This window comes from Gorilla gorilla, chromosome 4, assembly GCF_029281585.2.
Source record: "Gorilla gorilla gorilla isolate KB3781 chromosome 4, NHGRI_mGorGor1-v2.1_pri, whole genome shotgun sequence".
Lineage (NCBI taxonomy): Eukaryota > Metazoa > Chordata > Mammalia > Primates > Hominidae > Gorilla > Gorilla gorilla.
The window spans coordinates 154,903,232-154,928,996 of NC_073228.2; the positions used below are offsets into that span (position 1 = coordinate 154,903,232).

The 25,765-nt window shown below is 50.7% G+C and overlaps 1 protein-coding gene across 11 annotated transcripts in view; it reads right to left on the reverse strand.

Annotated features, from left to right (window-relative positions):
- The window catches only part of TNIP1 (TNFAIP3 interacting protein 1), a 57,258-nt gene that overhangs the window by 21,993 nt on the left and 9,500 nt on the right, over positions 1–25,765 (reverse strand). For all 11 annotated transcript variants that reach the window (XM_019027134.4, XM_055386238.2, XM_055386232.2 and 8 more), the window contains exons 2-7: positions 13,025–13,196; positions 11,678–11,812; positions 10,178–10,263; positions 8,354–8,431; positions 4,846–5,037; positions 252–346 (exon numbers count right to left, since the gene is read on the reverse strand). In XM_019027134.4, the coding sequence (XP_018882679.1) occupies positions 252–346; positions 4,846–5,037; positions 8,354–8,431; positions 10,178–10,263; positions 11,678–11,812; positions 13,025–13,160 (722 nt within the window). In that variant the 5' untranslated portion in view covers positions 13,161–13,196. The remainder of the gene's footprint in view (positions 1–251; positions 347–4,845; positions 5,038–8,353; positions 8,432–10,177; positions 10,264–11,677; positions 11,813–13,024; positions 13,197–25,765) is intronic.

Consider the following 25,765-nt stretch of genomic DNA (forward strand, 5'->3'; position numbering starts at 1 on the left):
GTGCTGGAGGAGGAAGGAAGTACAATCTATGCTGACCTTCTTCTGAAGCTCTCAAGGCACTCTATACACCTCCCAAGGTGGCAAAAGGGCCAGAGAGAAAATACCAAAAGAGCCAAGGAGAAGGATCAAGAGACGTAACCTCCAAATAGGGCTCTGGGCACAGGTCCTCAACCCAGAAATCAGTGCTGCGCACCAGCCCCTCCTCCTGCAGCCCCCACTCCTCACCCCTTCTCTGAGGGGCCTGAACTTACCGCAGCCTCTCGGCAGCCTGATCCCGCTGTTCCAGGCCCTTATCCAACTTGGCCTTCAGAGCCTCGTTCTCCTTCCGAAGCTGCTCACACAGGGTCTGTGGGGCAGGGGAACAGACAGGTGAGGGGAAGGAGGGGCTCCTCCCAGGTGCAGGCTGAGCTAGAGGATGGTGGGCGGCCTGTAGCCACCCCAGGGCCCAACTCCTTAACCCCTTTGCCTGGCCTCACCCCATCCCTCTCTAAGGAGCTAAGCCACTTGGCCACCCACGTGTCCTCTCCCTTGGGAGCCAACTACGGAGAAGGCTGACCAAGTATCAGCCATGGGGCCTTCTGCTCCTCCAAGACAGACAGCTCCATCCCTTCTCCTTCATCCCTGCTCGCACTGCCGGGACCCCTATTCCCCACCAGCCTCCCCCAGCTGACTTCTACTCTTCTTTGAAGTCTTAGTTTAAATCCCATCTCCTCAGAGAAGTCCTCCCTGACTCCCCGATCCAGCTACATTAGGCTAACTCCGTTATCCTTGCTCACAGCCCCCAGCTTTTACACTTCTCAGCACCTGTGGCAGATAAAGCTAAAGAACTGTTTGTGCTGCTATTTTCTTAATATCTACCCCCCTTACCCCTAATTAATTCCTGAGCTCCCGGAGGGCTGGGACCCCTAACCATTCTCTTGTTCACTGCCAGATCCCCAGCCCCCAGCTCAAAGTTTGTGGAAGGAACAACATGACTGAACAGCCAAATGAGCAAATGGACAAATGAGCAGGCAAGTCCTAGGGGGGCTGAAAGGCACACCAATCTGCAGGTGTGAGAGGTGCCCAGTGTTGCCAAGGGGAAAACCAGGAGACAGGGCATTCAGTCGGGACCTCACTATGCCCTCACGCCCTCACAATGTGGCTGTGACACTTGGTTCCTCCTCTACAAAAGAAAGACAACTGTTTCTTTTTTTTTTTTTTTTAAGACAGAGTCTCACTCTGTTGCCCAGGCTGGACTGCAGTAGCATGACCTCAGCTCACTGCAACCTCCACCTCCCAGGTTCAAGAGATTCTCCTGCCTCAGCCTCCTGAGTAGCTGGAACTACAGGTGTGTGCCACCATGCCTGGCTAATTTTTGTATTTTTAGTACAGATGGGGTTTCACCATGTCGGCCAGGCTGGTATCAAACTCCTGACCTCAAGTGATCCACCTGCCTCAGTCTCCCAAAGTGCTGGGATTACAGGTATGAGCCACCACACCTAGCCCAGGGACAACTGTTTCTTCTCTGCCTCCTCTATAGGGCTGCTGAGAGGGAGAGATGAGACAGTGAGAGTGGAAGCATACATGAACCATCAGCCACTTGCTTATGTGCGGGGACTCATATTGGAAGCTCTGTGAACTGGGGGCATGGAAGAGGGGTCGCCAGACTCAGGACCTCACAGGCTGGGGGGAAGGGAAGGTGCTGACTAGCAATGCTAACATACAGTGTCAGCACAGAGTTGTTCAATCTTTCCACAGATCCTCACTGAGCACCTCACCTGTGCCAGGTACATTGCTCGGTGTTTCTCCATATACCGCCTCACTGGTGCCTCACAACTTCCTCAAAGCTAAGTAACTCATCTCTATGTTAAAGGTGGGGAAACCAGGTAAAATGATACAGTCTAACAGGTGCACAGCTGCTAAGACTCATCACTGGCGGGGAGTAAAACTCCAACTGGCAGACCCCACACTGGTGTCTCTTTCCCCTGTGATGAAAGATCAGAGAAGGGAGAGAGATGGTGCCCAAAGGAGGGGACAGCCTTTGAGCTGGGCCAGGACCAGGACCATTCACTAAACAGCCATCTGCTGCCTTCCATCTCCCAGGCCTGTTGCAGGTGGATGCAACCATGTGACTAGTTCTGGCCAACAAAAGAGGTGTGGAAGGGACAAGCATCACTCCTGGACTGGCCTATGCACAATTCTCCAGTCTCTTTTTCCTGGTAGCAGGGGCTGATGTGGATGCCTCGTATTCTAAAGGGCACCGGAAGGTGGGGCCCCTGTCTCCCTGGGACTCTAAGGAACTGTGTAGAGCAGAAACAAACCCCTGCCACACAGAATAGGAGGGAAAACTTTTGTTGTGTAATCCAGGGAGATTTCAGAGTTGTTTCATTTCTGAATCACATAGGAGACTCTTGGGAAGGCTGAATGGAGGACACAGCCTTAAACTGGAGGTGGCTGGACAATGAGGGAGATGAGGCTTAGCAAACAGAGAACCAGCTGGGCATGGTGGCTCACACCAGTAATCCCAGCACTTTGGGAGGCTGAGGCAGGAGGACCACTTGAGCCCAGGAGTTCAATACCAGTCTGGGCAACATGGCAAAACCCTGTCTCTACTAAAAATACCAAAAAATTGGCCAGGCATAATGGTGCATTCATGTAGTCTCAGCTATTCAGGGAACTGAGGTGGGAGAACTGAGCCCAGGAGGTCAAGGCTGTAGTGAGCTGTGGTCGCACCACTGCACTCCAGCCTGGGTGGTGGAGCAAGACCCTGTCCCCTAACACCCCTCAAAAAAAAGAAATCAAAAAATTATTGTTATGAGTCCATTCAATGCCTAGCAGAGAGCCTTATGCTATACCTGACCTTGAATATGTTTGTTTAGTGAACCAAGAAATACATCAATGAATGAATGAGGAGGAACTGGATCAATACACCTCCACCCAGGCAGTAAAAATACCCGAGATGCCATGTCTCTGGGCGAGGCCTCCAGGGAACAGAATGGCCTGCTCCTAGTCCCTAAGGGAAGGCCAGGACAAGGCCTCACTTGCTGTCCTACCCTTGCAGTCTAGAGAGCTGTTTCCTTGGAGTCTCTGGGCCAATGCCCTGGGTGTAAACCGGCCAATGGATAGAATCATCAGAGGTCATAAAGATCATCACCTTCCATCCAAGGTGCTACGAGAGCTAAGCTATGAGTTCATTTGATCATTTATTATTTTGTCCTTTCATTCATTCACCAAATGTGTATGAAGTGCCACGAACTGGGACGCAACAGTGAATACAACAGACATGGTGCCTGCCCCTCCTCAAGCTTACCTTCTAGCAGAGAGTATAAGAAAAAAAGAGTATAAGAAAAAATGTATTAAATAAAATTATTACAAACTATGATAAGAGCTAAGAAGGAAATAAATAAGGAGGGGACTGAAATAAAAAATAACAGAGGTTGGCAGGACCCCTTTTAAGGGGCCTAGGATCTATCCCCATCTCAAAGCTGAAAAGTGGATGCACAAAGTGCTCTCACCCCAGGCACCTTCCTACCCTGCCCACAGCCTAGGCACTGTGCCAGGCTCACCTTGCCAGGGTTCAGCCTGGATACCTTGAAGCCTCACTGACATCTTAAAGGGGTTCCCTTCTCTCAGCCTGGCCCTCCAGGCCTCTGCCTCTCATTCAGCCTCACCTCCCAACACACCCCTCCCCTCCAGGTGGGATGGGCATCCTCCGTGCTCCTCTACCCCCACACCTCTCCTCATACTGCATCTCCAACCTGATTGCCCTTCATGCCCTCGGCAACCAAGGTCACGCAAGGGGGACTCCTCCTTCTGCCATCAGCGGGGCACTTGAGTGCCTGCTGACATGAATGAAACCACAGATCAGAGAATGGCCTGGGAGGAGAGTCTGCAGGGAGTAAGGAGGCTTCAAGTCATGGCTCTGTCACTAAGGTGGCGGGCACTCAGATCACGAGCAGTCCCTCAGAAGCCTCCGTTTTGCCGTCTTTAGAACGGTCACCAATTATAACTGAATACTTCCCGGCTGCTAAAGCCCGCAAGGCTAAGACCCCCTGCCCAGTGTGGATGCCTGTCATGAACTCCGAATGGGGACCTCTCTTCCAGCATGGACTAGGTTCTGGACTGCACTGGGTGCTTCATGTACATGGCCTCATTTAATGCAGCAATCTAACCATGGAGGCACTCCTAGCTCATGTTACTGATAGGAACATTAGGGGATAGAGAGGATAAGTGACTTGTCCAAGGTCATACAGCAATGAAGGGTCACTACTGGAACCAAGGACCATATAACTCCGAGGTCTGGCCTGGCCTAGCAAGGAAATCTGGCCATTCCCCACAGCACAGGGAGGCTTTCAAAAGGAATTCAATAGGGGAGGCAGGTTGGGATGGTGGTCAAGAGTATGCGCTTTGGAATGCGAGAGATCGAGGTTCCAATCCCAACTTCACCATTTACCAGCTGGGTGACCTTGGGCAAAAAAAGGGCTGCTTCCCCACCTGTGAAGTGGTGATAATGAGGGTGCCTACCCTGGGGGGAAAGAGGCATTATGAAAGGAGCTGACCTTTCTTCCCTCCCTTCCCATCCCCCAACCCTGCACATGAGAAATAAAGGCAGGACTGCTGGGGGTATCCCCAACCATGACACTCGCATTGCCCATCCCGTATTTCCCCATTTCCTTCGTCTTCCTCATCCCTCCCCACAACTTCCTTATCCTGTTCATCACCCTGAACAAAAAGCCCGAAGTCTGCCCACAACACAGCCTTCAGAAGTCCCCATGGTACCAGTGGATTCCCAGGAGCAGGAAGGTGGGAAGAGCTCGGGGGGAAGCACGCCCGCCTGTCTCGGGCCGCCCTCCCCACGCGCCTCACCTGCAGGATGGAGGTGCGCTGCTCATTCTTGTGCACCTTGGATGCCAGTCGGTTGAACTCCAGGGCCATGCGGCCCAGGTGGGTGAACAGCTGGCCGTGGTCCGGCTCCTCGGCACACACACTCAGCGTGGTCTCCAGGCGCTGCAGGTGCAGCATCAGGTTGCCGTCCTCACGGGGCAGAGGGCCCAGCGCCTGGAGAGGGAAAGGGCACACGGCCCACTCTTCACCAAGGCCTGAGTAGGCGCCGCCAGTCCATTCTCCCTCTGCTTCCTCATTTCTCATGACTCAGTTTCCCCTGTGACCCCAGCTCAGCCCCGGGAAATTCTCCAGTTATGCAGGTTCCCTGTCTGGGGCTGACTCACAGGGCAGAACCCAGGACTCACAGGCCACTGGTGGCTCCAAAGCAGTGGGGCCACCATCCTCCCACACACTGGGCCTTGCAGAGTGCCTGACAGTAAGTCACTTGTCTGCTGGACCTTAGCATCCTCATCTACCAAATGTCCGCACAACCCTTCCCTCCCTTCAACCTCACAGGGTTCTTAGGAGGATGAATTGACCCCTGACAGTAACAAGCCCAGAGAAGGGACATCACTGCACAGTCAGCCCTCCATATCCATGGGTTCTGCATCCATGGATTCAACCAACCGCAGATCAAAAATCTTCTAAAAAAACAAACTGGCCGGGCGTGATGGCTCACGCCTGTAATCCCACCACTTTGGGAGGCTGAGCGGGCAGATCACAAGGTCAGGAGATCAAGACGGCCTGAGTGGTGAAACCCTGTCTCTACTAAAATTACAAAAATTAGCTGGGCATGGTGGCACGTGCCTGTAATCCCAGCTACTTGGGAGGCTGAGGCAGGAGAACTGTTTGAACCACGGAGTCGGAGGTTGCAGTGAGCAGAGATCGCACCACAGCACTCCAGCCTGGGCAACAGAGCAAGACTCCGTCCCAAAACAAACAAACAAAAAACTGTATTGAACATGAACAGAATTTTTTTCTTGTCATTATTCCCTAAACAATACAGTATAACAAAATTTAGCATTTACATTGTATTAGGTATCGTAAGTAATCTAGAGAGGATTTAAAGTGTGTAGGAGGATGAGCGTAGGTTATAGGGAACTACTACGCCATTTTACATAAGGGACTTGAGCATCCATGGATTTTGGGTATCCTCAGGGAGTTCTGGAACCACTCTCCCATGTTTACCAAGGGACATCTGCATATACGTCCTGCAACCTCCGCTTCCTGGGTTCAAGCGATTCTCCTGCCTCAGGCTCCTGAGGAGCTGGGATTACAGGTGTGCACCACTACACCAGGGTAATTTTTGTATTTTTAGTAGAGACGGGGTTTCACCACAATGGCCAGGCTGGTCTTGAACTCCTGACCTCAGTTGATCCACCCACCTTGGCCTCCCAAAGTACTGAGATTACAGGCCTAAGCCACCATGCCTGGCCTACACGTGTGTCTTCTGGGGAATGGTCCAAGCATTCATCAACTTCTGAGGACCCAAGACTCAAAACAGTTTAAGGAACCACAGCTTTAGCTATTTCAGAAAGTCCCAAACTAGTACAGTATGTAAGAAATAAAGCACACCGTGGGCCAGATAGTTGACACTTTCTCTCTAGTCTATGTGGAATACTCCTACCAAAGACATTGCCTTTGTTACACCAATTCCACTCCCAAGGACCTGCAGTGTTACCCTACTGCAGACGGCACTGGGCCCAGCTCCCCTGCTGGGCATCTAAGGCCCTACAGCCGCAGGTCCCATCCACAGCAGCATCCAGTTGGGCTCCCCACTTTACCTTGCCTGAACCCACACACACCAGGTCTGGTGTCTCTGCATGTGTCCTCTCTGCCTCTGCAAGTTCTGCTCATCCTTCCCACCCTGTCCATGGCTCAGCTCCTCCAGCAGCCTCCCAGAAACAGTTATGGGAATCACAGGACATCAGAGCTACAGGGAGCCTCAGAGATCAGGCTGGGAAACCAAGCTATGGGGAGGAGGAACTTGCCCAAAGTCGCCCAGTAAGTTAGTGGCAAAGGTATAACGAGAACTGAGGTTTCCTGACTTGCCATCCAGTGCTCTGCTGCACTGACCTCCCACTTCTCTGAACTCTGGAGGAATGGCAATGACTATAACCACAACTTGGCATTCCCTGAACACCTGTGTAATGGCGTCAGTGTGCCACATTCTAACAAGAGGAAATGCTGCTGTTTCAACTCTGCATCCATTCCCCCACTGCCTCTTTCCACAAAGGAGCTGAGGTGGCAGATGCTGCTCTATTTAAGGCTCATGTGATGCTTCCCATGCCTGCGACTTCTCCAGACTACAAGCTTCAGAGCACAGGGAGGCTGTGTTGTCTTGGCTTAAGTGGCTCAGCAGAGACAGGCACACTGTAGAGCTAACGAGGAACTTACTACGTCAGTTAAAGTTATCGGTCCAAAGCCAGAGTGAAACACTTTCTGAGCAGGGGATCTTGCCTCCATGGCCAGCATCTCAGAGCCCTCAGGGTCAGAACAGGACAAGGGGACAGAAGGTTCCAGGCGACAGAACATAAAGAACCTTTCCAATACTCAGAGCTGCCTGAGGCAGTGGTGAGCCTCTCAACACTGAAGGCATGCTAGTTAGCTAGACAGCCACCTGAGGGGGCCTTGCACTGGGCACTGACAGGTACATGGGGCAACCAGTGAACACAAGCACATTTGTCAGCCAAACCTTTGTGAAGGGAGGCAGCAGGGATCAATGTAGCAGTGAAGGGCTAGAGCACCTATTGCTCGCATAACAACAATTAAAGAAAAAAACTTAAAAGTGGGAAGGAAGGGAGAATGGAGAAGGTAGAAATTTAAGTCATTTAAAGAATCTTCCAGACTTTTCACAATGGTTCTTCAATAAGTCTGCCATTTTAAGAAAGAACAGAAGGAGATATAGTTAGGAAAAAGGCAGCCAGTGTTGTAAGGTGTGGAATGAGGATGCTGGGCAGATGCTCCAGAGCTGTACGAGAGAGAGAGAGAGAGGGAGTGTGTGTGTGTGTGTGTGTGTGTGTGTGTGTGTGTGTGTGTGTGTGTGTGTGTGTGCATGCGTGTAAGTGGAAAGCTGAACCTCCTTCCTGTGTGCTCGAAGAGTCTGCACAAAGAGCAAATCACCTGTCTTACAGGGCCCTGGGCCTTCCTGACCCTTCTTTCTCCCCCTGGGTTGGAAGCCCACAGACCCAAAGGGCTGAGTCATAGTGTGCGGAGGTGCCTGACCCCTGGCAGAAGGCAACAGGGCTGGCAAAGAGCCCAGGCTTTCACAACGGTCGGGTGCCCGTGTGCCCCAAGTCGGGGAAGTCACTAGCCCAGGAATTTGCATATGTGAGCGAGAAGCACCCCTTGCTCCTGCCCCTCATGTATCCCCAAGTGACTCCGGGGTACCTAAGGGATCTGAACAGGTTCTGTGCCTCTCACATGGTAGCAAGTGACAGGACACAAAGAGGGCAGCAGGTCAAGCCCGGGGTCCTGCCCGTCCACTCACCATTGCATTGGCATGGCTGCTGCTCTCTGGTGAATTCTGCTCCTCAGGAGTGACCACTTCAAATTCAGAGGAGGTGCCCTGTGCAGAAAGGAAGTTAGGTGCTGCCTGAGAGAAAAACAGCTCAGCCCTCCTCTGCGGCCCTGCGGCTGAGAGCAGCAAGGGGGACAAAATCTCTTCCCATTTTGAGTACACAGGGACCGTTACATATCATCTCACATGAGATCACAAAGCAGGATTCTCGACAAGCCTGTCATAGCCCTCTGCATAATGTGAGGTCATATCCCCTCGATGGCCAATCCTCTTCTGTAGAAGGGAGATGTGGGACTAGCTGACCTTGAACCAGCAGCACTGTAGGATTGCATTTTTTAAGGCCGTGTACTTTTTAAATGCTTTCATGAGCTCCATTATTTCTCAGAGTGACCCATGGAGTGGGTCAGAAGGTTATATCCTCTTTGGAAGGATGAGGAAACTACAGTATACAGTTGGTTAATGCAAAAGCAGGGATTGAACCCAAGACTGCAGATCCAGCATTCCTGCCACGGCCCCAGAGCTGTCTCTTAGGCCCAGATGTCTCTGATCGGTTTCCCAGAACACAGATGGCAGCTGTTACGGCCACCACCAAGCACGGTCCTGTGCTGGCCTTCCCAAGCCAGTCCTGGAGATCCCAGAGGAGTGAACTGATCTGAGAAAAGTCCCAGAGATGATTCACCAAATTTGGAGACTATTTCAGGATTCAACCAAATCCAGGGTGGCCAAAAATCCCAGATTTTTTCACATCTTTCCGTCATTCCAAGTAGAATTACTGGTCATTCAACCAACCAAGACGCCAATGGCCCACCTGAACCAGCCATTAGCTCTGGGATCTGGGATTTCCATGTCCCGTTAAACCTGGTCTGCAGCCTCCCTTCATCCCAGAAAGGGGCAGGATAGATGAGAGGAGTCAGTGCTCAGCTTCCAGCTGACCCTCATGGCCACCAAGAACTCACCTCTGGCTCTTGGCCCTGCCCTAGAAAGTCTCCCTCCTCCATCTACATTTTCCCCATTACCCATGTAACCTCAAAACAGGTCCTTCTTTCCCTGCACCTGATCTGTAGGATAAGGATGCTGAGCTATGCAATCCCTTGTAGGATACCAAGCAAAACTTCTCCAGCCAAATCTGTAGAATTTTTTTTTTTTTTTTTTTTTTTTTTTATGAGAGGGTCTGACTCTGTCACCCAGGCTGGAGTGTGGTGGCATCAACATGGCTCACTGCAGCCTTGACCTCCTGGGCTCAAGCGACCCTTCTGCCTCAGACAGCCTCCCAAGTAGCTGGAACCACAGACATACACCATCACACCTGACTACTTTTTTTTCTTAGAGAGATGGAGTCTCACTATCCTGCCCAGGCTGGTCTCAAACTCCTGGGTTCAAGCAATCCTCCTGCCTCAGCCTCCCCAAGTGCTGGGATTATAGGCATGAGCCACTGTGCCCAGCCTGTAGAAGATAGTTTCTGAGCCCTCTTTGAGAATGTGAGCTGCATGTCACATCTGTCTGTTCTCCTAGCACTGTGCACACTCAGTGATACTTAACAGTATACAACTTAGTAAGTGAGAAGAATTCCTTGTACATACCAGGGTCTTCCTGGTAAGTTTCAACTATGACCTTCATTTCAAAATGGGGAGGCTGAGGCCCCAGAGAGCTTGCGATGGACTTGCCCAATATCACCCAGCGAGACGGAACACAGTTTCTTGACCTCAACCCTCTTTCTTCATGTTCTTGTATCTGTCAGTAGGACCTTGAGGTCCATCCAGGCAACCTCCACCCATGACTCCAAATAAAACTTACACTGGATGGAGGCTTCTGGACTGGTGCTGGCTTGTCACTGGGGCATGCAGGGGCTATGGGAGATGCTGTGACATTTGAGTCCTTTCCTGGAGAATCAAGAAAGCACAGATGAACTGACTGGGAAGGGGAGAAGTCCAGGTACCACCCTCTCAAGGACAGCCCTTGACAAAAGGGTTCTCAGACAGGATTCCCCGCTCGAGGGTGGGAGAATGGGAGGTGATCTCATCAGGGCCAGGTAGGCTGAGAAAATGGCCTGCCCTGGAGTGATGGGGCAGAGCCCGAGCAGAGAGACCATGCTCCCTGGGCTTACTGGGAAAATCCCAAGTTGGCTGCTGCTCCTTGCTGCCCTGAACAGTAATGATAAAGACATTGTCAATGATAAAGACAATGATTTACAATTTGAAAAGTCTTTATGTATCTATTATCCCAGCCATTCTCATAAAAGCCCCATACCCCCATTTTAAAGGTCAGGACACTGAGGCTTGGGAAGGTCATCAACTTGCCCACAGCCACATAGCCAGCAACTGCAAACTCAGGACTGAGACTTGGCCCTCCCTCCCTGACTTCCTGCGGTTCTTGCTGCAGGGAGCTCCTTGAAGGTAGCTTCATTTCTCACTCTGAGAGTGGACCTGGCACCAATCAGGAACTCAGGAACATTGCTGAATAGACAAGCAGAGGCTGGAAATGCCCACTGACTGCAGCACAGTGGACTCTGAGACCATCACTTTCCTCCATTTGTCCATTCAGCAAATGCAACCACCAGCCAACAGAAGGCTGTCACATTGGCCTGGGCCAGATACCATACAGTAGAGCTGCAGCAGGAGGCATCTGAGTCCAGCTGAGGTGCGGATCATTTCCATCCTGGTCCCAGACCTTACCCTGGACTTGGAGACATGCCAGAGTAATGCACACTCTGTACGCATGGTAATGCCTCTACCATACATGGGACTTCAACCCCGAGTCACAGTCACCCTTTCCTTTAATGGGCAGCACACGTAACCTTACATCTGAAATACGCTGCAGCAGGCTAACAGGCAAGCCCAGCTTCTTCCCTGGGCCTCAGCTTCCCTAATTGTAAAATGGACGCGCAGGGCACGACCAGGGAGCTTCCAACTCATATGCCAGCTCCAAGTGACAGGGAGTAGCTGCTTGGAGCGCGATGCCTGGCACACAGTAGCTGCTCATTAAATATTAAATATGCTGATAAAGACCCCGAGGCCACAGGACTGCAATGTAGTCAACTGTTGTATCTATTACTCATGTCTGCTGGGGCCTCAGGAGTGCTGAGTCACTGGCTATTTTTAACAAGATTGTTTTGAAGTTCCTTCCAAATCTGACCTTCTGGGGGATGTGGCAGCCAAAACATGAATGGAAGGGTAGCCTGTGACCTAAGGATAAACGAGAGAATGTGGGTTTTGGCATAAGAAGGGAGTTCACTGTGAAGGATTTGGGCAGTTTGGGGTACAGGGAGAGTCAGAGGTACCCAGACTCCTCTTATACCTGTGAGCTCAGCCAGGGGGTCGAAGGAGCCTAAGGAGGGAGAAGGTGGTGGGAGCAGCTCGTTGTCCTTCACTAGCTCCTCTGCCTTCTGCCGGAGCCTGGTCGCTTCCATCTGGGACTCTTCCAAAAGCTCCCCTAGAGTTATTGGGGAAGAGGAAGCAAAAGCATTTACTCAGCTCAGTGTGCTGCTTCTCCCCGTCCCAGGCCCCTAACCCTGCTGCTGCCTGGCTTCTGAGGCTCCAGGCCCTGGAATTCACTCCCACCATTGCTCTGTGGGCCAAGTGGGACAAACTCCATGCTGGTCCACCATAAGAAACAGGCTAGAGCAAGGAAGAGGGCCCAGCAATCGGGGGACACAGGAGCGGAAGGAATCTATGAGAAACTCCTCGGCTCCCCCCACCCCCAGCATTCTCTTTCTGCCCCACTCCCTTCACACCCAGCCAGGGGACTCCACAGAAAGCCAGGGGCTCCCCACCCTACGGGCTACCCACAGCCTGAGCCACCAGGGCAAAGGGCTGCCTGCAGGGTGGAGACCTTGGATAATTCCAACCAGCCCTCTAGGCCTCCATTTTCCTTCTCCTACAAGCGGAGATGGGGAAACCACTCCTCCCTCCCCAGTCGGCCATCCCAAGCAAGGATCTGCCAAGCAAGGAGAAAGCATTTTAAAAATCAGGGGGCTATGCTCCCCTCTAAAACATGAGACTAGAGAAGGGCACAGCAAGGCAAAGGAAGAGTTTCAGGAGTGTGGAAGAAAGACAGCCCCCTCTGGATGGGGAAATCAATGAAAGCTTTGCCCGGAAAAGAAGGGGGCACAGCAACTGGGTGCTGATGCACAGGGACCGTCGGTCATGTGGAGGGAGGTGGGGTTGTTCTAAAGTGGGGATGGCTTGAGCAAGAGCCAGGAGAAGACAACTGAGGGACCTACCACCTCCTTGCTTCCAGCCAAGCTCTGCTCCCTGCTCCAACACCTGGGAACGCATGCCCCAGTTGCCCTGGTGATGCTGGCTCTCCCCATCTCTCGTGCCCCAGAAAGAGGAGGCCATTCTAGTTCCATGGCCATTAACTGGGCCTTCCAGCCCCCTCTCCCTTAGCCCACACCTCCCTCTTGGACCTGAGTCCTGTCATCCTGGTTTCCGGGTGCTGAGGAATCAGGGTTGGGAATACTGTCACCATGCTACATGGTGCATAGAGACAGCTGTGAGGCAGAAGCCAGCGCTGGGCCAGGAGGGACAGGGGATGACTTGGGCAGAGGCATATGCCACCTTCATTCTCCACTGCTAGTAGAAGGACTGGCATCACAGTCTGCAGGGAGGGGTGCTCGCAGGGAGGGGACAGGGTCTGCTTTACCTAACATCTTTATCCCTTGCATTTTTTCCTTCAGCCGGGAATTCTCCTTCACTAGGCGCTCAAAAGCTGCGGATGCCTCTCCTGAGGGCACGCTGCCCCCAGGGTCGTAGATCCGGTACGGTCCTCTCCCTTCCATGAGGGTAGCTCAGCCCCTGCCGTGGTGCCCGCCTGGCTGTAAGGACAACAGCAGCATATCAGCAGGCTGGCCAGGCCATGGGGGCATCCTTTGCAGAGAAGCTCTAGTCTGTCAATGCCCCAGAAGGCAGTCCCCCACTTTAAGCTGGTCTGACCATATTATAGTAAAGCAGGACAGTCACCTCCTTTTATCTGGACACTCTGCCTCTATTAACACAACCTTAGAATGGCATTAGTTTCTCTTAGCAGCCTCAATGCACTGTTGGCTTGTTTGGAACAGGAGTCCAAATAAACAGTAGGGTGCAATGTGGGATACAAGAAAGAACCTGGACTTGGAAAAAAAAAAATCTGAGTTCATGTCCTGTCTGTGAGGTCCAGAAGAACAGGAATCCCATATGTTTTACCCATCATTGCATCCTCAGAGCCTACCACAGTACACAGTATTAGCTATGAATTTTGCCCAATAAACACTTACTCAATTAATGGCCTAGGCATTAATTTACTATGGGATTGTGGGCAGTCCCTTCCCCTCTCTGAGGGAGGGAAATGAAAGTCTTAACTTAATTCAGTAATCTTTAAAGTGAAATGCTTGTACCCTAAGGGATAAGCAAGTCAACCCAGTCCAAAGTTCCATTTATATGTGTATCATCTTCTTTAAAAAAAGAAAAGAAAAAAACACCCTGAGTAATATTTAATACACTGTCACCCTCCTCCGTGAGTCTCATATCATATATGGTCTGTCCCTTGCAGTTCTAAGGAACAGAAGAATTTTTCATCAAACCACTATTTGAGCACCAAGGTTTTTTTTTAGTAATCTGTTCAGTTTCATCTGCTTTATGTCACTGAAACCAGTTGGAAAGGTGATTTTAGAATCCTAACTCTGTGACTTAGTAGAGAAGCTCTCTGTCCATTCACTCATCCATTCAACAATTACTTATTGAGCATCGACTCCGTGCTAGGCACCAGTCTGGGTGCTGAGGAATTATCAGCAAACAAAACAGACAAAAATCCTTCATGGAGTTTATAGTCTAGGGGTGAAAGCAGAGGAGGGTGGTGGGGAACACACTATTTCAGGTAATCAAAAAGTCTATGCACAAAAGGCCCCAAGCATAAGGAGCTATTTTAGCCAAGACCTGAAAGAGGTGAGGGAACTAGCCATGAAGACATCTGAAGAAAGAACATTCTTTGCAGAGAGAACAGTAAGGGCAGAGGCCCTAAGGCTGAAACACCGAGCCAGCCTCCAGCCCTCCAAATAGCTCTCCAGCATGAAAGGGCCAAGGCCTTCACTGGGGACCTCAGAAGGGTTTGGGGGCTCGGCACCTTCCTCCCAAGGTCACCACCCCCAAGACAAAAACTGTTTCATCAGGAATCCTCAAAGACCCTCCCAAGTCCACACACCATGCTCCGTGGGTCCTTGGCGCTGCCAGGTGACTATGACCATACCACCCTGCTCCCAGAATGTAAATGAAAGATCAGAATGAGAAAGGATTAACAGCAACACCACCACGCTTGAATCGCCTCCTTGTCAGGCACTGCATTAAATGTTTCAGATATACAATCTTGGTGGAGCTGCACAGTAACTCTAACATGCATACTAATCTCATCTGCATTTTACAAGGGAGAAACTGAGGCTCAGGGCGGTTAAGTAACTCAGCCACGATGACCTGGCCAGCAATAAGAGCCAAGATGCAAAGTCAGCCCTGCCTGCTGTGACTCTGACCCCCGCCATACTCACACAGCCAGGACACAGAGCCAGACGGGCAGACAGGGAGTTCAAATCTGTTTGTAGGGCACAACCATGCTATCAGGTCACCTCTGGGCAGTTTCCCTTGCCCTGCAGCATAAGAACCAATAAGGACTTTTCCAAGAGCGTCCATAGGATGGAATGGGCCAGAAAGAAAAACAAAGTTCTGATGAGAAGGACCCCTTCTCCCAAAGACTGACAGATACAAGATGAATACACCGTGTGGGAGGCACCCACGCCCTGCTGAGCCAGAGAGGCAAAGGACAGCTACCCACACTCCCATCACAAGTCATCAGCCGGCTTAGGGGTGACTTGTTTTTAACCTGAAAGGTCAATGTTCTACAGCATAGCACAAAGCGCAGATGTTTCCACCGAACTAAGAAACAGTGTGGGGGCTGCACTTAGCACTGGAACTGGCACATAGTAAAGTACTCAAAAATGTTGGCAGACATTGGGGGTCCTTCCCCTCTGCTTGCCTCTGTCCTCACGAGGCTTGCCACCTGGTACAGCATGTGTCTGACTGGTGCGGGCATTGCCCATCTGGCTGGGAACTTCCTGAGGCAGGAGCGTACTTTGCACATCTTTGTATTCCTGTCGGGAGCACAGGAGGGTGGGCCTTCCTTGAGAGCTGCTTGGAGTTCAAGAACAGTGAAACAGAGGGCTAGAAGGGGCCTGGAGCCACCTTGCATGACAAGGGCAGCAGTGTCCTGGTTCTTGTCCACCACTATGCATGCACCCTAAATCGAACTCACAGTCAACACCACATGAAGGCATGGGGAATTTCTTACTCAATGTCTGCCTTGTCCTGTAGATTAGAGGCTGCATGAGGACAGGGAGCAAGTCCATCCTGTGTGCCAGTGTATCTTCAGAGTGGCCCAGAGTAGGGCCTCGGTAAACCTTGAATTCAGAGAAGTCAGACTGAAGGGAACAAGCTCTTGACCCTGACCCTGCCTCCTGCAAGGCCATGTCCAACATCCCAGAGAAAGCCTAACCCTGACCCACTGACCAGACGAACTTGGACGCCCAGACACTTCTAGAATCCAGGCTGGGCCAGCCATGCTCCCTCAGAGAGGCCCAGATGTAAGGCGAAGGGACAAAGCAGGATGCAGGATGTGGGAACTGAAACCCACCCCACGTCCTCCAAAACACGCAACACTCAGTTTCTCTTGGCGCTGGGGAGTCAACGGGAAAGGGGTTCATGGGAAACAAAAAGGGGGCAGACAGAGCTATGCTCCCCTACTTTAGCCTCAGGGGGCAGAGCTTGGGGAGAAAGAAAGGCAGTGGGCAGAGGAGATGCAGGAGAAACATCCTACTGTGGGAAAACCCTCTCTGGAGATCAGAGGAGCCGCCCCTGGAGGGCCTGGACTTCTGGAGGAAAGAAAGACAAAGAGGGAAACAGGGAATTTCCAAGTTCTGCTGACCTCATGCCCGGATGGTCAGCGGCAGTCCCTGGATGACCACTGGGCAGACGGGAACTCTCCCTCTGATCAGTGAGGTTTTTATAACTTCTCCCAGAGAGAGGACTCATTCTCAGGATGACAGAACTGGAGGGGACTCTCCAAGGGCAATGAGGCGAATCCTGCATTATCAGGTGGGAGAGAGATGCACCCAGAAACACTCAATGGATGAGGGGCTGCATTCGAACATGATGATGGCATGCACTCCCCTCTGCTGTCCACAAACCACGAGGATGTTTTCAAAGGGGAAAAGGAAGCACTGACCACTCCCCTCCATGTGGCAGTATCTGGAGTTCAGAGCCCAGGAGTCCTCGGGCATGAGCTCATCTGATTCTCACTCACGGCACAGGCAGTGCAGCAAGGCAAGGCCCTGAGCAGGGAAGGCCAAGGTCACAAAGGAGTCAAGATGGAGCTGGGACCAGAAGATCCCTGCTCTCCCTCCAGGCTGCCCACAGCCCATCCTCCATTTCCCTTCCTGCCCAGCAATCCCATGGCACACCACAGGCCCCCACCACATCTTCTCGGAGTCTCTTTCCACCTGGCCTGGTTCCACAAACTACAAATCAGCAGGTGCTCCACCAGCAGTGGGACTCCAGCCCCGCTTGCCCAAACCAGAAACAGCTGGTGGTATAGAAGCAGCCAGCGCAGACTTTCTTCCAAAACAAGACCTCAGCCAGCAGGGCCTCCACAGCCTGCCCCAGAGGGGCCCTGGGGCTGCCCGCCGGAACCAGAAAGGCCCAGTTTGGGGGCAGAAAGGGGCCCAGACAGACGGCAGGTCAGGCAACGACCACAGAGCGTGAAGATGGAAGTGATGCTGCTGAAACCGATGGAGCCACCCACTAGCAGGCAAGCACTTGTGGGTGGCAGGGAGGCAGTAGTCCCCAGGGCTCAACTCTCAGCCTTACCCCAGAAAGAGAGGGGTGTGATAAAGACTACATTCAGAATTAAATTTACATTCTAGCTTTTGCACTAAAATGCTTTGGTCTGTCAGATTATCTTGCCATTAGCCGTGTTCTGGTGGCTGGGTAGAGGGGTGGTCCCAGACCCCCCAAATGATATTCACTTGCATAGCCACTAACATTTGCAAAATACTTCATAGTGTCCCAAGCATTGTTTTTCCATCTGATTATCACAACAGCCCTGGGAAGAAGGCAGGGCTGATACCTGCCTGATGGATAAGGAAACTGCAAGTCCAGCTTGGGGACTTCATCAGCCCAATTTAATGCCTTTGGTCACTGGCTGCATCCTGGGGCCAGCTATCCCTGCAACCCTGGAGCAGGTGATGCCCTCCCTGGCCCAGAGGGAAAAGTGTAAGCAAATCTCTGGTACAGGGAGGTGGAAGGTCATCGAGGCCAACATCTACCTCCCCAGCAGAGGTAAGGGGTGCCAGGGATGCTGGCAGGTGGGCTGGCAGAGGGGGTATAGGGAAGGGGTCTCCAGGAAAGACGGCACAGAACAGAACGTCAGAGAGGTCTATTCTGGTGTCTACTCTGCTGTGTATGGAACCATGGGCTCATTCCCTCACATGCAAGTGGAGAAGCATGGGCCACACAGAAACCGGGTGATGGCTAAAGCTGGCCTCAGGATCAAGAAGACCCAAGTCTCAGGAGCTAGCAGCAAGCTGAGGAAAGAGAGAGAGCCAGCACCATGGAAACATCGCTGCCTTGGAGGCAGGAAGAAAGGTCCACACAGGGAAAGTGCTCAAGGCCAACCTTGCGAACACGAGGCCTGAGAGGGGGCCTCACCTGCACTAGCCTCAGCTCTGTCCACCCTGTGGGCTGTGAGACCCTGGAGCAGCCACTCACCTTTCCTGAGCCTCAGGTGCCTCATCTGTAAAGCAGGAGTAATAATAGAACCTACCTGATAGAAGATCAAAGAAATTAAATGAAACAATATGTGTATAGTTGGAAGGGAATTCTCACTTTCTACTTTAGGCAATACTCCCTGATTATCTGATTTAACAAGAAACACATCTTTGTTTTATAATAAGATTTCCAAAATAATAAGAGTATACAGTAACTAGCTCAGCATTTGACACACAGCAGGTGCTTAATAAAAGGCTGAGGCAACCCCACAACTGTGCCCAGCTTATCTAAGGGCCAAGGCTTTCCCCATATGTTCCCTCCTTTAATGGGATTTTAGGCTCTTCCGTCAGCTCAGTAAGCTAGGTTCTGGCCTCCACTTATTCTCTAGTGACCTGCATATCACCATTTAACTGTGCTTAAGCAGGGTGCCTGGACACACCATAGCTAGTGAAGATGTAGCTATAAGAAGCCCTTGAACCACGATGCCACACTCACCAACAACTGGGAATCTGAGCCTCATTTCCCCTGCTGTAAAGGGCAATATCCTGCAATTCCACCCAAGGATGAAAGGAAGTGAGACGCCATGATATCACATTGCACACGTAAACAAAAAACTGTCCACATATTTGTGTTATGATGACCTCCAGTCCTCCCCAACCAATTTCCAGGCTGGGGAAACTGCAGCCTCAGGTCCATCCATCAAAGGCCGGGTTGGATTTTTCGGGCAGTGAAACTACTCTGTTCAATACTGCAATGGTGGACACCTGCCATTCCACATTTGTCAAACCCATAGAACATACACCACCAAGAGGGAACACTGATGTAAACCATGGACTCCGGGTGACAGTGGTGTCAATGTAGATTCATCAACTGTAAAAAATCTACCACTCTGGTGGAGGATGTTGATAATGGGGGAAGCTATGCCTGTTGGGGGTGGGGGGGGCGCAGTATATGTAAAATCTCTGTACCTTCTTCTCAATTTTGCCGTGAACCTAAAACTGCTCTATAAAAAATAAGGTCTTTAATTTAAAAGAGAAAAGGACCAGGCTGGGCTCTCCTGATGGCTGTCAGGTTCACACATGAGTGAGGACACAGCACATACTTGAGACAGTGTGTATTCAAGGACCGCACCCTGGCATCCTCACCAACAAGGAGCCCAGACTTAACTCCTCCATCCTTGCAATCAACTGAGCAACAATGAGGCTGCAGACACAGAGTCTCATATAGTAACAGCTGGGGCGCCAGAACTGTGGGATCTAGTCAAGGTACACTAGGGCGAACATCTTAACCCTCACTAGGCCTCAGTTACCTAAAAAGAGGGAGCTGCAAAAATAGGGGGGTTGTGCTGGATAATCATTAAGGCCCCTTCCAGTTCTAACATTTCAGAATCTGAAATTTATTAGCACTACTTTCTTTAACCTTCTAACCTTAAGAAGGCTCCAATCCCCAGCTCCAATCCCTTCTAAGGGCCAGGTGGATTTCCCTAACCCATCAGTCCTCCCATAAGAGCTTTCATAGGTGCTATCCCCTCCCCGAGGGCAGTCAGAGACCCTCAGCTGACATCCGCAGCCCTGTGCCAGGTCCTCCCCTCCTGCCTAACTTGTACCAGGCTCTGGCCAAGCCTGAGCTGTGTTCCTCAACATGGCACACATCTTCCCATGTCCTTCATCCTCCCCTCCCCTGAGTCACCCACAAAGAAGGCCCCACTGTCTCCACTCAGCCTCCAAGGCCCAGGTTACACACCACCCGCTAAACACCTGAGCCAGAATTCACACTGCAAAAGAGGACTGGAGAGCACCTAACTAAGCCGGAGAGACGGTGACAGTTCGTTAGGCGCTACCGTATGCCAGGTGCTGGGCCGCATCACGACGCACATGACCTCATTTTCTTCTTGCCACACAGATATGGAAATTATCATCCACACTTTCCAGCAAGGAAACCAGTCGACGCAGCTACATGGATGAGGAAGCAGACTCAGAGAAGTTAAGTCATTTGCCTGAGAATACACAGCTGGTTAGTGGTAGAACAAATAATGCAGCCTCAATCTGTCAGATTCCGACACCGGTGCCCTTTCCACTGCTCTGCACTGCCTGGAGAGGTGGCAGGCTGAAGCTCAGAGGTGGGAAACCAGACCTGCTTTCCAGTTCTCCAGAACGTGCCCCAAGTTCCTAGCCCCTGCCTTTTTATGTCTCTAGCTTTATATGCAACCAGGTGGCAGTCTGCCCCACATCACCTGCAGTCAACAGGGTTTAGAATCTCAGGCTGGAAGGGAGCTCAGAGGACATTCCATCCTGTGCTTACCCAGTCCTCTGAGGAGCCCAGGGACTCCAGCTGGCCAACTTTAGCAATCCAGATCTCACCAACTTCCTCCCCAAAACAATTCCTGGGGCAGCCAGCACTGGCTACAGTTAGGCTGCTTCCAGTTCTGTTTCCACTGGCCCTTCTCTCCCCTCTGTGGACCCCTGGAATAAGGAACAAGATGCCCATCTTCAGCATAACAGCCAGCCCTGAGGACATTTGGAACCTGCAGCCTTCTCTATACTGTTCCACACAGGGACTGCCCCCTCTCCAGTCCCCCACCAACCCTCTACCCCACACTATCTCTAGCTGGTTCTAGCACTGGACCCAACATTCCAGGCATGGTTTGCCTGACCAAATGCAGGCTTTCACCTCCACCCTTTTAGGTAGTATATTCCTATTGAGGGAGCCTGGGTATACATTTGCTTTTCTTACAGCTGAGTCACCTACTGAAGAATGTCCTTTCTCAATGACAACAACCTGCATGTATGCCTAACTGGTGAGAACAAAGTTCTCACGTAGAAAAGTGTGCTTGAGGGCTGGGTGCAGTGGCTCATGCCTGTAATCCCAGCACTTTGGGAGGCCGAGGCGGGCGGATCACCTGAGGTCAGGAGTTCGAGATCAGCCTGGCCAACACGGCGAAACCCAGTCTCTACTAAAAATACAAAAATTAGCCAGGTATGGTGGCGGGTGCCTGTAGTCCCAGCTACTGGGGAGGCTGAGGTAGGAGAATCGCTTGAACTCGGGAGGTGGAGATTGCAGTAAGCGGAGATCATGCCACAGCACTCCAGCCTGGGAGAGAGAGTGGGACTCCATCTCAAAAGAAAAAAAAAAAAAAAAAAAAGGTGTTTGAGGAGGTGTGAGTTACCTAAGGGGGCAGAAGTAACTGATTGATTCAGTAATCCCCTATCTAGGAATCTAGAGATCTTTGCATCAGTACACAGAAGCTGGACAAAAATATGCACTGCCACATGCTTTGTAATAGACATTTTTGCTATTCTTGAATGTCCATCAAGAAGGGACTGGTTAAACAAACTACCATTCATTTGATGGAATACTATACAGCCATCAAAAAGAATGGGGTAGATTGCTTGGCAATGATACAGAAAGATGCCCATAAAATACAAAGCAAAGTGCAGATTTATATCTGTAACAGGATGCTATTTTTTTCAAAAACACATTGTGTGTGTGTGTGTGTGTATACATATGGAATCTTAAATGTGCATAGAAAAAGGCCTGGAAGCCCAGTGCTTTGGGAGGCCAAGGTGGGAGGATTGCTTGAGGCCAGGGGTTCAAGACCAGCCTGGGCAAAAAGCAAGAATAGATTCTCTATTAAAAAAAAACTTTTTTACATTAGCAGAGCATGGTGGCACATGCCTGGAGTCCCAGCTACTCGGAAAGTTGAGGTAGGAGGATCACTTGAGCCCAGCAGTTCAGGCTACAGTGAGCTATGATCATGCCACTGAACTCCAGCCTGAGTGACAGACTAATATTCTGTCTCTTAAAAAAAAAGAAAAGAAGAAAAGAAAAAAGTCTCAAAGGATACATACCAAACTGCTACTAGTAGACTGCTCTACAGAAGGACCTGGGTAAGGAACTAAAACCAAAAGAAACTTTTATTTTACCTATGCTATTTTAACTCTTTACATGGGAAATCTAGTCCTGTTCTTATACAATTATAAAATTAATTTTTAAATACAGTAGGGACAGAGGAAGGGGAAAGGAAGGAGAGAGAAGACAACTGTCATTTTTTACTTTATATCTTTTGTACTGCTTGAGTTTTGGGGGGTTTTTCCCCAATAATCATGTGCTATTCGGTAATTTTTTTAAAGGGAAATTTTAAAATATTTTTCTAAAAAATTTAAGTGAGCTGAGTGCAGTGGTGCATGCCTGTAGTCCCAGCTACTCCAGAGACAGAGGCAGGAGGATAGCTTGAAACCAGAGTTTATCTAACCCTGTAACTCCCCTGCCTCCAAGAGGTAAGATGCCAATTTTGGGGAATTCCTCTTATACAAAATATGGTGGAAAGAGGGTTTCACAGATTCAAATCCTGGCTATGATCCCTTCGTGAATGACCCTGGGCAGGCCTCACTTTCCTTGTTTCTCCCTATGGAAATGTTATGAGGACCAAGTAGGAACCATAGAGTTCTCTGTAAACCTTAAAATGCTACCCAGACAGGAGCAGTAATGGCTGCCAAGGAGCTAGGAAGGAAAAGGGGCTGGACAGGGGCTGAGGTACTCAGATAAAAGCCAAAGATGCCTTGTGTTAACAACAAAAAGCTGAAAGCTACCTAAAATGAAGAGGAAAATGAATAAATACATTGTGGCAATTTCCTATCAGGAAATAGTATACAGCAGCGAAAAAAGAATGAGCCACGGCTGGAGATACAAACATGAATGAATCTGGGTCTCACTCTGTTGCCCAGGCTGGAGTGCAGTGGCATGATCTCAGTTCACTGCAACTTCCACCTCCCAGCCCAAGTCATCCTCCCATCTTAGCCTCCCAAGTAGCTGGAACTACAGGCATGCGCCACCACACCCAGCTAATTTTTGTATTGTTTGCAGAGATGGGTTTTGGCCATGTTGCCCAAGCTGGTCTCAAACTCCTGGGCTCAAGAGATCCACCTGCCTGCTCTGCCTCCCAAAGTGCCAGTAAGGCATGAGTCACCACGCTCAGCCTAAATAACATTTTTAAACATAAAAAAATACTATATATTATTTAGGGATGCAAACATTAAAAAAAAAACTTTAAAGAAATGCAAGAAAAAAACCCCACTAAATTCAGAACACTTGTTTCTTGTTGGTGGCTGATGAAGGAGAAATTTCAAGTGATTGGAAATGTGTTATTTCTTAAACCAGATGAGTGAGCATGTAGGTGCCTGCGTGTTACCCTCTATATCTGAGAGACTCCTTCAATTTTTCTCTTTTTCTTTTTACTGTATTTTTTGCTTTTTTTCTGCTTCAACTTTTATTTTAGATTCAGGGGGTACATGTGCAGGTTTGCTACCTGGGTATACTGCGTGATTTGGGTAGGGGTGATCCCATCACCTGGGTACTGAGCATAGTTCCCAACAGTTTTTCAACTCTGCCTCCCTCCCTCCCCACTCTAGCAGTCCCCAGAGTCTACTGTTGCCATCTTTATGTCCACGAGGACCTGATATTTAGCTCCACATATAAGTGAGAAAATGCAGCATTTGGTTTTCTGTTCCTGTGTTAATGTGCTTAGGACAATATTTTCTAAAAGTCTATGTTGCCAGTTTCCTGGGGACCCAGATCACGCAGGAGTTGCACCTGCAGAGACAGAAGTGGGCTGGAGAGGGACCAGGGCTCCTAAGTCTGCTGCTGAAGCTGACTATAGCGAAGGCAAAGGACAAGTGGCCTGAAGGCCAACAGAGAGCTTGGCCAATGCTCTGCCCAGTGGGTGGAGACTGAGCCAAAGGCCCTTGACTCATAGGGCAGTCCCATACCTGCCCTGGCCTCTCAGCGTGACTCCTTGGTGACACAACTCCCACAGCACCCACACACCTACACCCACTTACCCCACACACACACCCCTGCCTGGGCTGCCCGGTTTGTCCACTGTGTAGGTGCTCAAGGACGCAGAGCTCCTGCCTCTCAAGGAACAGCCTCAGGGTGAGGTCCCTGGGAGAGAAGAGTTCAGCTCTGCCCAGAGCAGCCCTCAGACAAACAGCCAGCTGCTGCTCGCCAGTCATCCGTTCCAATCTGAAGAGTGACTGTCCTGGGCCAGTCATGGGAAAATCATCAAGAACTTCCCGCAATGGTCATGGTGGCTGCCAAGGTCTTTCTCTGGGGGTTGGGAGCTGTGCTCCCCCACAAAACAAGGGGACCCAGCTGCCCTGTGCCTTCCTGTGGCAACTCTCTGGAGGATGCCTGGATACCCTCCCTACAGACGGCCAGGGATAGGAGGGGCAGGCACTGCAGGCATGTGGGGGCATAGCAGCAAGAATCTGGGAGGGCAGGCACAGCAAGGCCTGGCCCAGAGGGAAACCAGGAGCTGCCAGAGCCAAAGAGAGGGTGACCCAATCATTGGTTGTTATAGAGTTTTTAAGACTTGGAAGAGAATGCCCTGAGATGCCAGAGAGTGAAACGTTTTCATTCTAAAGCTGGGAAACCAAAGTCGGCAAAGGCGAACAGACGTGCCCACAGCCACATGGGACAGCAGTGGCACAGAAGAAATGCACACCTTGTCCTCTGGTGGCCACTGTGCACTCTCTTACCACACCATGCTACTGCTCAACCTCTCCCCCTCCCTCACAGTGGTCAGGTAAGCAATGAGGGAAAATGATGGAGGTGAGAAAGGAAGAACCCGGGCTGATGTGGGCCCACAAAAGAAAGAAGTCTGGAATAACACTGGAAGAGGCTGCCTACGAGGTGGAAAGCGCCCTGATCCCAGGGGTCAGGGTCACGCAGAGGGGCACTGGGGCTGTTGAGGGAATGCAAGCCAGGTGTCTTCAAAGCCCCACCCACATCTGAGTTTCCGCCACTCCAAACAGGGACAGATGTTTGAGACAAAGCAAAGGACAACTCATCCAGAGGGGACACAGCATGGACCACAAGTGGCAGAGGGTTGAAGGCAAGTGTCTTAGTCTGCTTTCTGCTACTATTCTGTTGAATATCACAGACTGGGTAATTTATAAAGAACAAGTTTATTTGGCTCATGGTTCTGGATGATGAGAAATCCAAGTGCATGACACCACCATCTGACAAGGGTCATGCCAAGGTGGAAGACAGAAGGAGAAAATGAGTGATTGAAATAGAGAGTGTATTAGCCAAACTGGCCCCTTTTATAACTAACCTCCCGTCCCCCTACCCCGTGACAGTGACATTAATCTATTTATGAGGGCAGAGCTGACAATCCATTCATGAAGCAGAGGGATTACGTTTCCAACATATGAACTTTTGGGGGACACATTCAAACCTTAGCAGCAAGTTATCCAGAGCAGAGAAAATCAAACCAGTCTCATCATCTTCTACTGGAATCCTGTCAATAGCCTCATGATTAGCATCATTAACGATAATAGCAGCGACCATGTACCGAGCGCTTACCACACTGGTGGCCCGTGCTGAGTGCTTGCCACACACTGTCCCATTAATTCCCACCATTCTAGGAGGTAGCACTGACGTCATACAGAGCTGACAGGTGAGGATGCAGAAGCCCAGAGTGACAGACGCGGCACCTACCCAGGTCTGCCAAGCACTGAATCATGTGCTCTTCACCAGGGGTGCTCAAGGAGCAGCCCGGAACAGCGGCACTGGCACCACCACCATCCACTGGATCAGA